The sequence below is a fragment of the Lagopus muta genome, chromosome 1, assembly GCF_023343835.1.
Source record: "Lagopus muta isolate bLagMut1 chromosome 1, bLagMut1 primary, whole genome shotgun sequence".
NCBI classification, from domain to species: Eukaryota; Metazoa; Chordata; class Aves; order Galliformes; family Phasianidae; genus Lagopus; species Lagopus muta.
Genome location: NC_064433.1, coordinates 117,998,211 through 118,014,121, shown reverse-complemented (window position 1 = coordinate 118,014,121; position 15,911 = coordinate 117,998,211). Strand labels below are relative to the sequence as shown.

The 15,911-nt window shown below is 40.0% G+C and overlaps 1 protein-coding gene across 7 annotated transcripts in view; it reads left to right on the top strand.

Annotated features, from left to right (window-relative positions):
- CNKSR2 (connector enhancer of kinase suppressor of Ras 2) overlaps positions 1–15,911 on the top strand; it is a 208,296-nt gene that overhangs the window by 156,643 nt on the left and 35,742 nt on the right. For all 7 annotated transcript variants that reach the window (XM_048955183.1, XM_048955191.1, XM_048955198.1 and 4 more), the window contains 3 exons: positions 3,523–3,590; positions 8,820–8,920; positions 10,567–11,119. In XM_048955183.1, the coding sequence (XP_048811140.1) occupies positions 3,523–3,590; positions 8,820–8,920; positions 10,567–11,119 (722 nt within the window). The remainder of the gene's footprint in view (positions 1–3,522; positions 3,591–8,819; positions 8,921–10,566; positions 11,120–15,911) is intronic.

Here is a 15,911-nt window from a genome sequence, read left to right as displayed (position 1 = left end):
GAGGAGCTATGATCACTGAACTTTATTGTTGTGATGTCCCTTGCCTTTGCATGGCTACAGCAGCAAAATTGTTCTTTCTACCCACACTGAGTTTGGGTGAGAGAAGGACAGAATACCCTTTACTGACATAAAGTACAGTTTTGCTAATGTAAGTATATATTCACTGAAACACCTTCCTTGGAAATTTATTTTTATTCCAAGAAAGTGATCTACTATAGAAAGCAGTCCACGTATTTCTTCTTAATGACACCATACATAAATTTGTTTTGATTTTCTCTGGTAACTGTGGCTGACTCTTTAAGTTGTCAGCTAGGCAGTTACAGTCAGTAACTTCGTGTGGAATGGTTGTCTGAGAACTTCCTTGAACCTATGGTAACTGAACTGTATTGTTTCTCTTTTTGTTGGAGTCCAGAGTATTGAAATTGGTAAGAAGTTTCTTTCTCAATGTAACTAGATGATCAAGATCAAAGAGGACAAGTCAGTTTGTAGTGTTAGCACATGAGAATGTCTCTAGGTGTATGAAGATGACCTCTAAATTTTTTCAAGTATCACCTACAGATCTCTTCATTCTAGTTGAAATGCAGTTGATTGCTTATAGACATTGTATGGTGCCCATACTCCCATATAGCCAGTTCATCCTCATCCTTGAGCTTTATGATTAAGGAGAATTTGACACCCTAAACTAAATTTGAATACAAGCATTGCATGTACTTGGAGCATGAGATAAGAAATTGTTTCCTACTGTTCTGTGAGAATGCCAGTACAGTGCATTCTTTCTTACAAAAGTTTCAGATCTATAGAAATATTTTTATCTACTTCTAGTGTGAGTCATGAAATTGTTTTAATTAAATACTGAGGGGAAATGTACATGTCCTATTCTTAAAAAGATTTAAAAACAGAAAAAGAGAAAAGCAAACATAGATGATTGCTGCAAGTACCAATGTTACTTACTGTAACTATTTTAACTATTATTGTCACAGCTAACAATAACAGACTTCTCACAAAAACGCTAAAGCTGCACTTGCAGTAAGGAGGGAATATTTTCTTGGCTTCTTGCCCTTGAGAAAACTACAGTGGTTATTAAGACACAGCACAATGTAGGGAAAGGAGTTTAAAATCTTCCCTTGACCAAGTTTTGCGGATGACTTCCAAGTGGGTTTTTATTGTATGTTTTAATATTTATATTGAGTTCTTATATAACTGTACACTTGATACTTTTGTCCCTTATGTTGTTTAAAGCAGGTATTTTTTACTCTTCTTTTGTTCTTCCAGAGATCTTTACAAATCCCTGTGATACAAGCCCAGTGTGATAGATTTCTCATATGACCCTAACTTGGAGTAAACTCTAGCCACATTAAATCAAAATAATGATTTTTTTTAACTGAACACGTTCTTCTAACTGTATTCAATGAATCTTTAGTGGACATATATTAGAAAATCTGCAGAAGTCAACGCCATTCTCTTAATCTCTGAACTAGCAAACCACTCAAAAGCCATTATTAACTCTTTACAACTGTATCACACCTTGTCACTTGGCCACAGGCATTGTAGGTGACACAAATCATGAACAACAGAAAATGATTAAATGTGAAGTCAGTCAGCTGTCTCTCTTTTAGACCGGTATACAGCTCCTGGGTTATCATTAGATTATATTTATCAGAAATTTATCCAGAAATTTTCTGGAGTTATCCGCTATAGCTACGACCAATATCAATTGACTGTCAATTAACTCTTTGTTAATGTAGCTGATTGCCTCACTAACTGTCATGTACAAAATGCTATCTTATGTTTAGGATGAAATGAAATTTCTCAACTGGATAACTCCCATACTTATCTTACCTATTATGTTGTGGTCAGCAGATCTATTCCAAGAGATTCAGTAGGTGGTTGTTTCATGTTGACTGCCATGCGTGGTGATAAGCTCTGAGCTTTGTTCTCCAAAGAAAGCCTTCTTGAATCAGGAGAGTTAACCTAAGGGAGTGTTTTGGAAAGGGATCACTTTTTCTTCCACGAAAATGTGCAATAATCATCTGATGCACAATTTGTTGACTCTCTGCCTCCATGTGCCTCTGACTTTTTATAAATGCTTGGCACTTCCTAACAAGTACGACTAAAATTTTGTCTCATCTTCAGCTTCTCTATCATTCTGGCAGAAATGTTGATTATAAGCTAATATGAAGTATGCTGTAATCACTTCAGAAGCAGATCTCTAGCATCCTTACCAATACATAATGACTTCTGGACTATTAGCATAATTTACAGATAATACATCACTGCTCACTGGTCACTATTTTGGGAGGGGCAGTTGGAGAAATTTATTTCAAAGAGATATTTATTTCAAGGTATTTTATGATCTTATGCCTACTTTCCCTGCACAAAAGTTTCTCAAAGGTAGGCATGCAGGAGGGGTTAAAAAGGTCTCAGAAAGGCCTCTCTTGCTGAGAAAATAATGTATGCTGGTTCCATGTGTGCAGTGTGCAAATAACACCCCTCAGGCACAGTTTTCTGAAACACATTTCTGAAGAAAACACAAAACTGACTTCACTTATCTCTCTACCAACACTAGCAGTAAAATTGCAAGCTGCTCACTAGCTTGGCAAACAAAGTCTGTCATCCTGACTGTGGGATGGCTGGAATAAGCAATTCCAGGTTTAATATGGAATGGACAACCATGGAAGGTTGTCATGCGCTTTTAAAGCTTCATTGATGGAGAAACTGATTTAGTGTAAGTGGTCGGATAATGAATACACTGAGAGCCACACGGGGGAAGAGGGGAGGTTGAAGGAAAGCATTAGTAAGGGCAGCTGAATGTACGCCTCACAATGACTGCTCTGCTAGAAGAGAACTGCAGTAGTTCATTATTAATTCGTGCAGCTCATGGAAGCCTTTTTTCAAGTCTGAGTTGAGGAGAAAACCTTAGATGTGAATTGCATTGAGGCAACTGCCTTTTCTCTCTCTGCTTCTCTGACACAAGCACAAAAGTGAATTCTGGTATGCCTCCTTCTCTTTGTGGCACTATAGGTAAGCCCCAAAACACATAATGGCATAATTAAGCTTCACTGTCTGTTTAGGATGGAGCCTGTTCTTTTGACAGCGGGTTTCTGCTCTGTTCCTCTGCTACACTGCCTATTCAAGCCTTAAAGTATTGCTTAAATTTCTGAAAAGTGGTGTTTATTCTTAAGAAATCAGAACAGCAGGAGTAGTGATGTGATGGTGTATCTGTGAGCAGCAGACTTAATAGCTCTGTGGTTATCTCCAAATCCTGTGTTTTACAGATGTTTGACATCATACATGGTTTTCTATTTGAAGCAAGATCTATGCTGTAAAAACAGTTTTTTGAACAGCGTAATTATAGATCTTTGGAGGCTACCTGAGTAAAACTATCAAAGAAAACAGCTGTTTAATATGAAAAATAACATTATTCTGAATCTCCTTCAGATGCTCATGCTTTTGTTTGTTGTAGAGGTGCATCATAATTTAACATTCTGGATCAGTATCACTGCTCTTTTAATATTATTTCAGATGGCTAAACAGAATTAACATGCTTGCTGCTGGCTATGCAGAAAGGGAGAGAATCAAGCAAGAGCAAGGTAATGTGTTATTATTTTGGTTTCTACTGTCAGCTCTTATAACAAGTTCATCTGCTCTTTTTTCCCTGCTGTGTATCAGGCCTCATTCTCATCAGCTGAGAGCAATTCTCAAATGAGTTTCACTGTTGTTGCAGTAGCAAATTCTTTCTCTTGGGGTTTTTGATTAGCTCCTTCAGATTCTGATCCATGTACCCTTGGATTATTTCTTTGAATGCTGCAAAAGTAGATAAAAGCAGCAAATTTACTGCCAGTCGTCTCAGGCATGTGGTGCCCAGGTATGTGTTCCCCCATCAGAACAAACTTAAGAATCTGTAGGCTAAAAAAAAAAAAATTGAAAACATTGTCATTTGGTATTTGAATTTACAGGAGTAGGAATGCGTGAAATTGGTCTCTAGAACAAAAACATTCCTCTGAAATCTGCTGACAAAATTGGATTTCCCTGAAAGACTTAATTTTAAGGCCATTAAGTGTAGTGGTGATTACTACTGATTTTGCTATGTTGAGGTGCGTGGTAGAGCCCTGTTGCCTTTTCAGTGAACTCTTCGTTTGGAGTTGTAGGCTTACATCATTTTTTATTTTTTACGTCTAGTATTTCATAGCTTTATGAAAGTAGCATATTTAAAACGAGTCACTTTGTTTTAGATTACTGCAGTAGAAGTCATGTTGGCCAGCAGGATCCATTGTGTTGGGCAGGTTGTTTTCTCAAATTGCCAGTGGCAAAGATTCACAGAAGCATTTATATCCAACAGACTGGTCTGGAAAGCATTTGGCATCTCAGTTCTTACTCTTTTTTACAGGTGTATCTAGCTGCAGGCACCAGACAATGACAGTGTTCAGAATGAGCGAGAACTCATCTGAGTGCCTGTCTACCTGCTGCCTCCAAAGTCAGAATACCACATTCTAATTCTGTGCCTTCTCAGCCTTCATCAGTGAAGCTCTAACTTTTGTTCTGAAAAGCATGTAGCTAGCGCATGCAGTCTTTTTTTAATGCATTCTTTTCTTTACAAAAACTCCATTTCTAGCCGTTTTTCAGGGAGAGTTTGTATTCAGAAGATGTTCGCTAGGCTTCAAAATTAGCCATGTGATGTTCCACTTGCCCCCCAAAATCCTGGTTCTATACCAGCCTATGTAACAGCAGCCTTAGCCATGTCCTTCTGGCATTAGCCATGTCTCCCTCCTGGGAGACTCCATGCAAAAGACTTCATTGCCTATTGAGAAACAAGGAGGACTTTAGTAGGCAGGTGCAAACATCAATGGAGTAAGATATTCAGTAGTGGCAGAAGATGAAGAGATGTTGGGAAATGGCCTTAATTCATATCGTGATTGTCTTACTACAGAGCACCCTAGAGGTGCTGTTGAAGATCAGTGGCTTACAGCATTGAGACGTGTTCTGATGGTAGCAGTGTGGGAGGGAAGGTTTGTGGGTGTTCAGCCTTTCCCTCAGATAACTAGGTTGTACCTGCACCACAGCCTTTCCCTCAGATAACTAGGTTGTACCTGCTGCTGCCTTGTTTCTAATTATACCTTCCAGCAAATGCAGCTGCTTACTGTGGGAGTGCTGCCCATCTCCTGGTGTGGTCTGTTATTGTCTGTGCACACCACATCACTCATCATACCAGGTCCTCTGCATTCACACAGCCCAGGAGACATGCTGCGCTCACTGCCACTCCAGTCATTTTCTCAGTGCCTCACCAAACCAAAACCTTCTTGGAAATCTGTATTTCCCATGTCATACAGCAATAACCATTTTGGAGGAAACTATACCATCCATCACTGCTTGAAGAGGCCACAAACAAACAAACTGAATCTTGGAGTTTTCAGGGAAATCCTCCATGTTAACATCCAAAGCCAAACTGAAGCTTTTATAGAAAGGAAGTTGGCAGTAGAATTACAATAACATGTGGGATGATAAAGGAAAAAGTTTAAGAATAGTTATACTAACACTGCCCAAGTGCACACTGCAGAAATAGTGCGCTTTTGTAAATCCAGATGGATGTGGAGAAATTTTTTTCCTACCAAGCAGTTGCTGAATAATTGCAGACGATCCCTTTCTTAGACATGAGATCACGTGTATTCAGGCCTCATGTTGCCTATTATTAAAATGGCTCCCTGTTGAAGATCATCAGCGAGACTCAGCTGAAATTATATCCCAAGCACTGAGGGAGCTCTTTATTTCCACTCTAATGCCATTTACTCAAATTGATTCATTGTATGGAGGTAGGGAATGTTATATCCTCTTTATGCTCCGTATTTGTGTTTATGAAGGGAATCAGCATCACATTCCCCTTTTGCTGCAGCACAGAGCTTTTATGCCTCTGCTGCTTATCCTTGGCTCCCAGAGCAAGGGCTGTTAAACAGCTGAGCTGTGCCCCTAATTAGCAGAGGCATCGAGTTAACAATGTAAAGCCTCTCTATCACTTCAAGTGTTTTTGAAATTAAAGAAACTGTGAAGCTGGATTTTTCTATATTCAGTGACTGTAGCAATTGTCATCTACATATTTAATTTCACAAAAGGTCTTTTGTCAGTTCAGCCCCTTGCAGGAAAGCTTTAGAATGCTTCTGAAACAATTCAACAGTAGTTGTCAAACTTGTTTCAATTAAGAGTTGAACAGTTCTGAATCTAAAGTGTATAAATATATTTCAAGTGCTTTAGAGATGCACGAATCACTAAACTGTGGGTGTATTGCTGGAGAAAATGTCACATTCTGTGCAGAACAGTCTTATAAAAATACCATCAGCTTTCCATATTAAATACAATGAATGCTAGCAATAAGGCAAGGGACTTTCTTGGATGGAGAAGTTACATGCTTTCCAGTCATAGAAAGTTAGAGAAACAAAAGGACTCGCTTATCTAAATAGAAAAGCTTTAACTGGAAAATGGCAGGTCAATTTTATCTTACTTGTAACACATACAGTCTCTTGTTCATTCAGAAAGCTTTCAAGATATGGCTAATGCTTTGAACATGTCTGTTGCTAAATTGGACAAAATCTGCAGAGAGAAATATGGCAACCATTCGATGCCATTACACACATTTTAGATAGACTGTAATGTCTCACTTGCCAAAAAGAGAACATTTTTTAAAATCTGATGGAAGCTATTTTCATTCATTTCACCTGAAAGTTGGCCCCTATAATTGCAGATTTTTTTTGTAGGCAAATACAGTAAGTTGCCAACACAATTTCCTAGTTGAGGTAAGGTGCCCAAAAGCACAATCATACAGTATTTTATGGTTTTGACAGGAAGAACTTTTTTGTATTTTTAGCCAAAATTGGAAACTGCACTGAGAATGCTAGATTTTACTTCCAGAATAAATAGACGAGCTCCAAGGCTGCAGAAATCACAGTGAGTGAGATAGCTCTGACAGGCCTCTCACAAGAACTAGCTCCACTAGGCTTTGCTATAATGGGAACAAACATATTTACGTGCCAGTATTTTGAGGTTTTCTGAGTTGCTGGAAACAAGGAAAAAGAAAATGTCTTAACCATTTGTTCTGATGTTGTCTTCTTCCCAACCAGTGATGAATTATTTTGAGATGTCTGCAGACAGGGACATTTGAAATTAGTTTTTTTTTTTTCTTTATTTCATTGCCATGATAAAAATTATTTATACTATTTATTTCTTACACTACTTGAAGAGAACCTCTCAGCTATAAGCTTGCATGAGGCAATTCAAGAAACCCAGAGTCACAAAAGAGAAGTTATTACTTCTAAAGAATAAATAGATGGATATGGCTGCACACTGCTCAAGTACCATAGCCTGAAAAGATAAAGAATTTTAGAGACAACATTTCACAATGGTTTCATCTTAAGATAATTTTTTTTAACTTTAAATCTTGAATAAGATTAGGTACAGTAGATTTTTAATCATGACCATGTTGGTAACAAAAATCATTAAAGCCAAAATTATATGTTGTGCTAACTTGGAAAAATTCAACCCATTCCTTTGGTTAGATAGTTCAGATAGTAAACCTTTTTCTCCTATTAAATATAAAATAGTAAGTTACACGGTTCCTTGAACATGTAAAGTGGAAACTGTCTGTGAATAGCATGAACTAAACTTGTCCTGTGGTATAGTGGCTTACCCAAATACTAGAGGGTAATGCAGTCAGGAACAACGTGGCAACACAAACATTTGCATCAGTCTTACAACGTATAGAAACATAAAGACCATCCGTCTGGATCTGAGTCAGCAGTTAGTTTTCTTTTTTATGGAACATTAAGATCTGTTGTCAATTTAATTGCATCCTCTTCTGCTTCAAAAGTAATTGCCACAGAATAAATAGAATTATCATGTTGTATGTTCTTACATGTGTTTTCCTTCTTGAGTAAGTTACCAAAAATATCATAGAATCATAGAATCATTTGAGTTGGAAGAGACTGTTAAAAGTCATTTACTCCAGCTCCCAGTATGAAACAGACTTGGCTAAGACTTGATATCAAAAAAAAAGGAAGCCTCATATCCCATTAAATTTAGTCCAAAATTGATGTGTCCTTTGTACTTTCTTTCACCCATCTTTTACAGTTCTGTGCTTAAATATAATTGTCACATTCTTCCTTAACAAACCCCTTTACCTTGCTTGGTTAATAGGATAGCAGCTATTTTATAATGAAGATGTTAAATGAAGTTTTTTCTGCCTTATCAGAAATTTAATTGAAAACCTTGGGTAACTGGTAGTGTAGAAAATGATGATAAAAATAACACTGATTATTCATCCAAGCACTAACCGCTACTTGCTTGATTTGCTAGTTGGTATTGATTAAATTTGTTAATGTTATTTGCAGCCAATAAGACTTTTGAAAATTGCTTTCATCTTTTCCATTCAAAAAATACTTTCTGTAATTTCCAGCCAATATATGTACACTCACAATTATTTTGATGATACAGCTAATATTTGAAAATCTTATTGCACCATGTGTATTCTGTATGCATGTTGTATTTATAAGGTGTGTACAAGAGTTATATCAGTGGGACATTCACAGGTTGTTGGTTAATTTCTCTGTGGTGGGAAATGAGACAAAATACACCCAATGTTTTAAATTTTTCCTCCTTATGTTAAAACATTTCCAAATTACAGCAGCTAGCATATAGAGAGTCAACGTTCAGTGATATTTAACTCTCAGTAATATCTACAAAGGAATTTCTAGTTGTTTTTATGAAAACAAGTTTTCTGATATAGAAACATCAAAAAATCTTGGTAGCTTTTGACCTGATGTGTATGTAACTTGTAGATTACTGGAGTGAGAGTGATAAGGAGGAGGCTGACACTCCATCGACACCCAAACAAGACAGCCCACCACCCCCATATGATACATACCCACGGCCTCCTTCGGTAAGTCACCTGCAACTGCCTAATCTGGAATGGCTACACAAAGTCACTTTCACCAACTCTAATGATCAGAACCACGTGCTTGCAAACACTGCACTCCACTGTATTTTTTAAGCCAGTACTGGGCATAAACTATTTCTTACGTACAATGCATTGCTAGCTTCAAGAACCATCCTTGCCATTTGCACTGGTGTGTAGAGAACACATGTATAATCCTACTCATTGTACAAACATGAATTAAGTTACAGAAATCTTCCTCTTCTTAATTCGTGATAGACCCCTACTCATCCATGTAATTGCTCACATCCCACTTACCGTCTTCTTTGACAAAATGTAATACCCTAGTAACAGATTCTTTTCTAACAGTTGTGCTGTGAAGCATTACAGTAACAAACTACACTTCCAGAGAAATGCCAACGTAAAAATGTTATTTTGTATGGCCAACAGCAGTTTTGTTGCTTGTGAAAAAGCAGGTTTATCTACAAAAGACAGCAAAAGGAGGTCTAGTCGTTATTTCCTTCTTTAAGCAGTTGTTGTTTAAGCACTAATGAGTGATCTTCTAATTTATTCTTCATTGGAAATTTTAATTTTCATGTCCATATATTCAGACATTACTAAAGCACCTTCAATATAATTTTAAAAAATACAAAAATGTTGATTGAAAACTTGGTTGAGTTTGTGGAAAGTGTTTGTGATATTTAATTTGCATGCAAGACGTTTTCCAAAGCCACAGAGCTTTGAAATGTACGGAAGCTCTGCAAACATGTTTCCAAAGTAATTTTTAGCAAGATAGGATGATAGCAGGCATTTGGATTGCAATTTTAAGATAGTATTGATGGGCCAGGTGTATCATAATCATTTGAGTTGGAAAAGATCTTTAAAGGGCATCAATTCCAACTCCCCTGCAATGAATAGGGACACCTACAGCTAAATCAGGTGCTCAGAGCCCCATCCAGCCTCACCTTGAATGTCCCCAGGGACGGGGCATCCAACCTGCTGCAGTGCTTTACTATCCTTATAGTAAAAAACCTTTTTCATATTATGCAAACTAAATCTCCTCTCTTTTAGTTCAAAACCATTTCCCCTTCCTATCACAAAACATCCTGCTAAAGCCTCCATCCCCTTCTTTCTTATAAGCCCCCCTTTTAGATACTGAAAGGTCTCCTTGGAGCCTTCTCTTCTCCACACTGAACAGGCTCAGGTCTCTCAACCCGTCCTTGTAGGGGAGATATTCCATCTCTCCTGTGTCTTTCACAAAGCCATATTTGACAAAGTTTTCTGAAAAAATAATGGAGTGGGCCTCTTCTATTGATTAAGGGACATTCTGTAGGAGTGCATATCAGTGTGTGTGCAGGGTCATTACCACAATGGGGGCCATCGGTAGCAAGAGAATCACAGAATCACCCAAGGTTGGAAAAGACCTTTAAGATCATCCAGTCCAACCATCCACCTATCACCAATAGTGCTCACTAAACCATGTCCCTTAATACAGTGTCCAACCATTCCTTGAACAGCTCCAGGGTCGGTGACTCCACCACCTCCCTGGGCAGCGCATTCCAGTTCCTGACCACTCTTTCAAAAAAGCAGTATGTGATTGCTGTTAGGGGTAGGCCACATTCTCCACTGATCTCAAGCTTGCTCCGTTGCAGATGAGTTGCACCAGTCCCTACGTGGAGCCAAAGCACAGCCGCCTCTCCTCTACAGAGACCTCCCAGTCTCAGTCATCACACGAGGAGTTCCGCCCAGAGGCGGCGGGGAGTGTCACCGACTCGCCGGTGCGCAAGACAGCGAGCCAGCGGCGCTCCTGGCAGGACCTCATCGAGACGCCACTGACCAGCTCAGGACTTCACTACTTGCAGACGCTGCCGCTGGAGGACTCGGTGTTCTCTGAGACAGCCGTGGTGTCCCCTGAGCACCGGCGGCAGTCCACCTTGCCCACCCAGAAGTGCCACCTGCAAGACCACTACGGCCCCTTCCCACTTGTGGAAGGGGAGCGGATGCAAGTGCTGAACGGGAATGGAGGCAAGCCCCGGAGCTTCACGCTGCCACGAGACAGTGGCTTCAACCACTGCTGCCAGAGCCTTTCGGTGGGAGCCACTGATCACCACGAGGAAGTGCAGCAAAAGGAGGTGGAAGAGGAAGAGGAGGAGGAGGAGGAGGAGGAGGAAGTCAAAGCAGCAGAAGAAAACCAGGAAGATAAAAGTAAGTATGGGATATTTCTGTGGCTTTTCGGCAGCCCTGTTTGTGTTATGTAGTGGTTGTTTTTCCTTTTAACTATTAAAAAAGTCTTCCACCATCTCCCATATTTTACCAGGTTCTCTTTGTTTTATATCTCTTTAATCAACCATATGTATGAGGCTTAACAGTCTTGACAGAGTGCTGCATGATCTGTCATGAGCCCCAGATGCTTCCCCATTGGCTGGTCAGCAGCTGTACCCTAATAGTGTTTCTCAGTCATAAATGGATGTTGCTTCCTTGCTTTCTTTCCCCTTGCACAGTATTCTCCCCCACTGACACAAGTATGTGTCAGGCAGGACATGCTTAGTCCAGTTTTCCAGTCAGCCTCTCTCCAGGTTGTAAAAAACACTCAGTAAACCCTGGAGTTGCAGGGTCAGGTTGTGACTGTGTGGTGTCCAGGAGAACAGGTCACGGGACAGCTCAGAACCTGCAGGAATTCGAAGAACAGTGTATGTTCCCCAATTCCTCACCTTGTGATTTTTAACGACACAAGTTCAGAAAACATTTCAGAACAAAAACTAAAATAAAATAAGAATATCTATTTAACCAGCGGGGTTTAAAAACAAAGCATCCTAATATTGAGTAACTGCCTCTTACATGGCACATCAACTCCATAGATATTTGTGCTACTTGTCAAAAATATTCTAAATAAATAGAGAATGAAGGTCCCTGCTCCTCCTGAACACGTAAACACATTTCTGTGTCTGTTTCATGCTCTGTCTTCACTGTCATTTATGGAGCTTCTCAGCGTGCGTTGCTAGCAAAGTTCAGTTTTGCACCCAAGTTGTCAGGTCTGTCAACAAAGCCTGCTTCCATGCATTGTGGGGTTGTGCTATGATGAAGTTTCTGCAGCAGCAAGGAAAGTGGCAAGGATGACCTCTGAAGCTCTCAGAGGTGCGGTGATCTCATTCCTTCAGATTTTTCACTGTAGTAAGGAAGGGTAAAAATGGTAAAGAGATAGGAAAGGGTAGTGAAAGTTTTGGATAATTAACTGCCTGCCTAAGTTAATTCATTGAAGTTAGCACCATCTTGAACATTAAGGTTCATATGGGCATTATTTAGTCTCCATGGGAGAGATGAACTGTTTTCCATTTTCCCTTTTTGGTCAATAGATTCTAGACTGCACAAATTCTTGCCTTGGAGAAAACAGTGATTTCTTCTGCAGATACAAAGTCTGGTGCCATAAAAGGGAGAAAAGGCATTATTTCAATTGCATTCATGCATTACACTTTCCGAAAAATCCATATATTCATTAGGGTAATATTAGACTCTTACAGACTGTGAAATGAAGCTCTCCAATTAACAAGGTTAAATTTCATCAGATGGGCAGAATATGGTGTCCTATTTTTAGTCTTCAATTTTGATTTTCAAATGGCTTTTTACTGGTGGCAATAAGATTTTTTTAAATAAAAATATTTCTTGCAGCCACTGGAACTGGAAAAGAGCAAGGAGACTTCCCAGCAGTGCCTGTTCTGTTGGGCATTATTCAGGGATCCTATTGCACAGCCTAAGATGTCATGTGCTTTAGACATCAATTTTTAATCCTTTAGAGTCCCGGGTGTAACAGGTTTTATAGCGTGCAATACTAATAAAGGGCTTGTGTTTGGATTAGCAGGCCAGAACTTGGGCTCTCCTCCACATTTCTCTACAAATTTACAAAAAAGGGAGGAAAAAAATTAATTTTCAAGCAGTTTCCCTACGTACACACACTTTTATTTTTCTTTAAGTGAGAAGGTTTTCATGGTTGAAGCATTAGCAGGAGATTGGTTTTGAGACATTAATGACCAGCTAGACAAGTAAAGTATTCATGGTGAGTTACTGACCATGAAATTATAAAAACAGAGAGAAAATTCTGTTTAGTCTGTTGAAAAGTTTAGGTGCCAAATTGCTTGTTGCTATGGCTACTATGTTCTGTTTGCAACACTGGCTTTTTCTAGCATGGTTACCAGTATAAAAGGCAGGAGGGACTGCATGCAAGTGGTGCTCTGAGGTGCAAAATCTAAATTTCTGGGCTGGGAGGAACATGATTTGCTTGTGACTGCCGAGCGTGCTGACAGGATTGGCCCCACACCTCCGCTGGTCTGGGAGCATAAAAACTTGCAGCTGGTGGGGAGGGGAATCCTCCCTGTTGGGAGAGGTTTTAGCCTCTCCTTCAGGCTTCCCGATGTGGTATCAAACAAACCTTTCACATGTATTTATTTGCCTTGCACTTTTGTGATCCTGACATAGTTCTAAACTCTTGGATGGCTCTATGTTTTCCTGTGTATACATGTCTGTGTTTCAGAGCTTAACCATTCCTCTTGCTATTTGTGTGAGACAAAGAATACAGCGCCTTCGTGCTTGCTGCTGTATGAGTCAGATGTCATTGCCAAAACTTTGTTTTCTCAGCTTTTTTTTATTCCTTTCCCACTTTTAAAGCCTCCTGAGTTTCAACCAAACAGTGAAATGCAGTCCTGTGTTTTCTACTTCTATCCCAAAGATGTTTTCAAACAGTCACCACACACATTAGGAGCTCCAAGCTTTCTGTCAGATGCTGTCTTTGGGTGCTATAATTTGCATGGTTCTGTTGACTTTCTACAAAACCTACACTGATTCGCAGCAGCTGAGAACCTACTCTCTATTAATCAATGCTATGTGCACTAAATAAATACTGCAAGAATGTACTGACACTGCAAATAGTGCTGCATACCAGCCCCTGCTGTAATGCCTAGATATATCATGGTAAACTAAAAATGTGTGTTGTCCTTTCCTGTGCTTATCCATTGGGACGTAACTTTTGTGTGTTGTTCAGTTGCTTCTTTTTGTCTCATGATATCACATTAACACTTAAAGGCTAATCTTTGGTTATTCTATTTCCCTAAGTGACTTTTGTCTCAGTCGTTTAGATGTTTGGTACAGACACTGTCCAGTAACGGTCTCCTGCTTTGTAATTTAAGAAGATTCTCTTGTGGGGTATTTGTGTTTGTGTGGTTTTTCCTGGGACCATGAAAATGGCAAACAGCACCAAATGTGCCCTCATGCTTTGATGCTGTGAAATAGCTGCACATAAAGAGCACGTCAGAGGCCTGACCCCTCTGCATTGCATTTCCATGGTGCAGTTGCGAAGGATGTGTGCCTTTCCATGTTTGCCTTCTGGTAGCTGCAGTGAGCAGAATGAAAGAGCTGTGCATCACATCACTGCCACCCCCTCCCCAGGCCCTACCATCATCCTCACTCGCTGTGTTTATTTCATGACTTAATGCCAAAGAGCACCTAAGATCTTCTTGGCAGATGATTGTTACTCAGTGGAATCTCTTTCATTTTATAGGCTTCTGTGATCTGTAGGGAAGGAACAGGGATGTCTCTGGGGTCAGCGCTGAAGAGAAGCAGCTACTAGCTCTGAAGTGTGTAACTGGTGTGGACCCACTGACCTCTCTTTAAAGAAACCATCACCTTCTGTGCTACCTCCTAAAACAGGGCAGGAGGAGCAATAGTGTCAGTGGGAGACTAATGTGAAAAAACAATTTCTTATACCCAGTCTAAATCTCCTCTATCTTAGTTTGAAACCTCTTCCCCTTGTCCTGTCATCACAAACCCTGCTAAAGAGTTCATCTTCTTTCTTACAGCCCACCCTTTACATACTGAAAGGCCGCTATCAGGTCTCCCCGGAGCCTTCTCTTCTCCAGGCTGAACAGCCCCAGCCAAAACTGTGAAATATGCAGCACTTCTTGCTTTTACTTCTCTGCCTTTTGGATAGGGTATCGTTTTACTTTGGCAGGGAAATGTGGGAGTTAGGATGAGTAATGCATAAAGACTGGATTGTACACACTGGAGCTGTTGCTGATGTGTGTCTGCAATTAATAGGATGGTTTGCCCCTTTCCATTAGACAGGATACCATTAGTAGTGCCCTGTCATATGACCCCACCTAGTTAGTTTTATCTGCACCAATAGGAAAGGGAGAAGCCATTAAGATACTATATTTTCCCCTCTGGAATTTCTCAGGTTAGTAAAGGTGTGCATGCCTGCTAGCACATCTAAAGTAAGCAGGGCTATGAGAGATGACAGGTCATGTTTCACATTAGAAATATTCCTTTTGAGGCTGGAAAATTGCACAAAGTGCAGCACCCTCTGGGATACTAAGGAGGATGTTATTCTAACTTAATACATTCACCATCAGTTATGTACAAACCAGAGCATTTGCCAGGGCTGGGTTGCTGCTTTTTCTTCTCAGCATCCTTTTGAGCAGCTCAGCCTGTGTATACTCAGACACTGAAATGAAGGAGAAAGGATGCTTTTTCTAAGCTGTGTATTTGCAACTGGGCTTTTCATTCATGATTCCAGCATGAGCTGTCCCCCTGGCACCAATCTGTGTGTCCATGCTCCTCCCTGCTGTGCCACCCGGTGCCAGCACCCAGCTGGTAGAGCTGCTGGGCACTCAGAACGAGCCGGGATAAAATACCACAGAGTTGTATTAAAATTTGAAGTCTTATGTCTCTTAGTTTATGCTGTGAATGGCTAGCCAGTGGGGTGTTGGTATGGGTAGTTGATATCTCCAGAGGGAAATTTCCATCAGTGGCTTGCTGTTTCAGGCAGGAAGGAAAGTGGAAAGGTAGACAAGTCAGTGGCTGACATTGGGTTACTTTCCAACCCTATTTTCAAAGCTAATGTGTTGCACACAAAATGTTCAGTGGAACAGCTTGTATCTTCTGTACAATACTGTTTTTCTTACTTTTATCTAGAACGTTTAGTGCTTCATTCATCATAGGATCCAGAGAG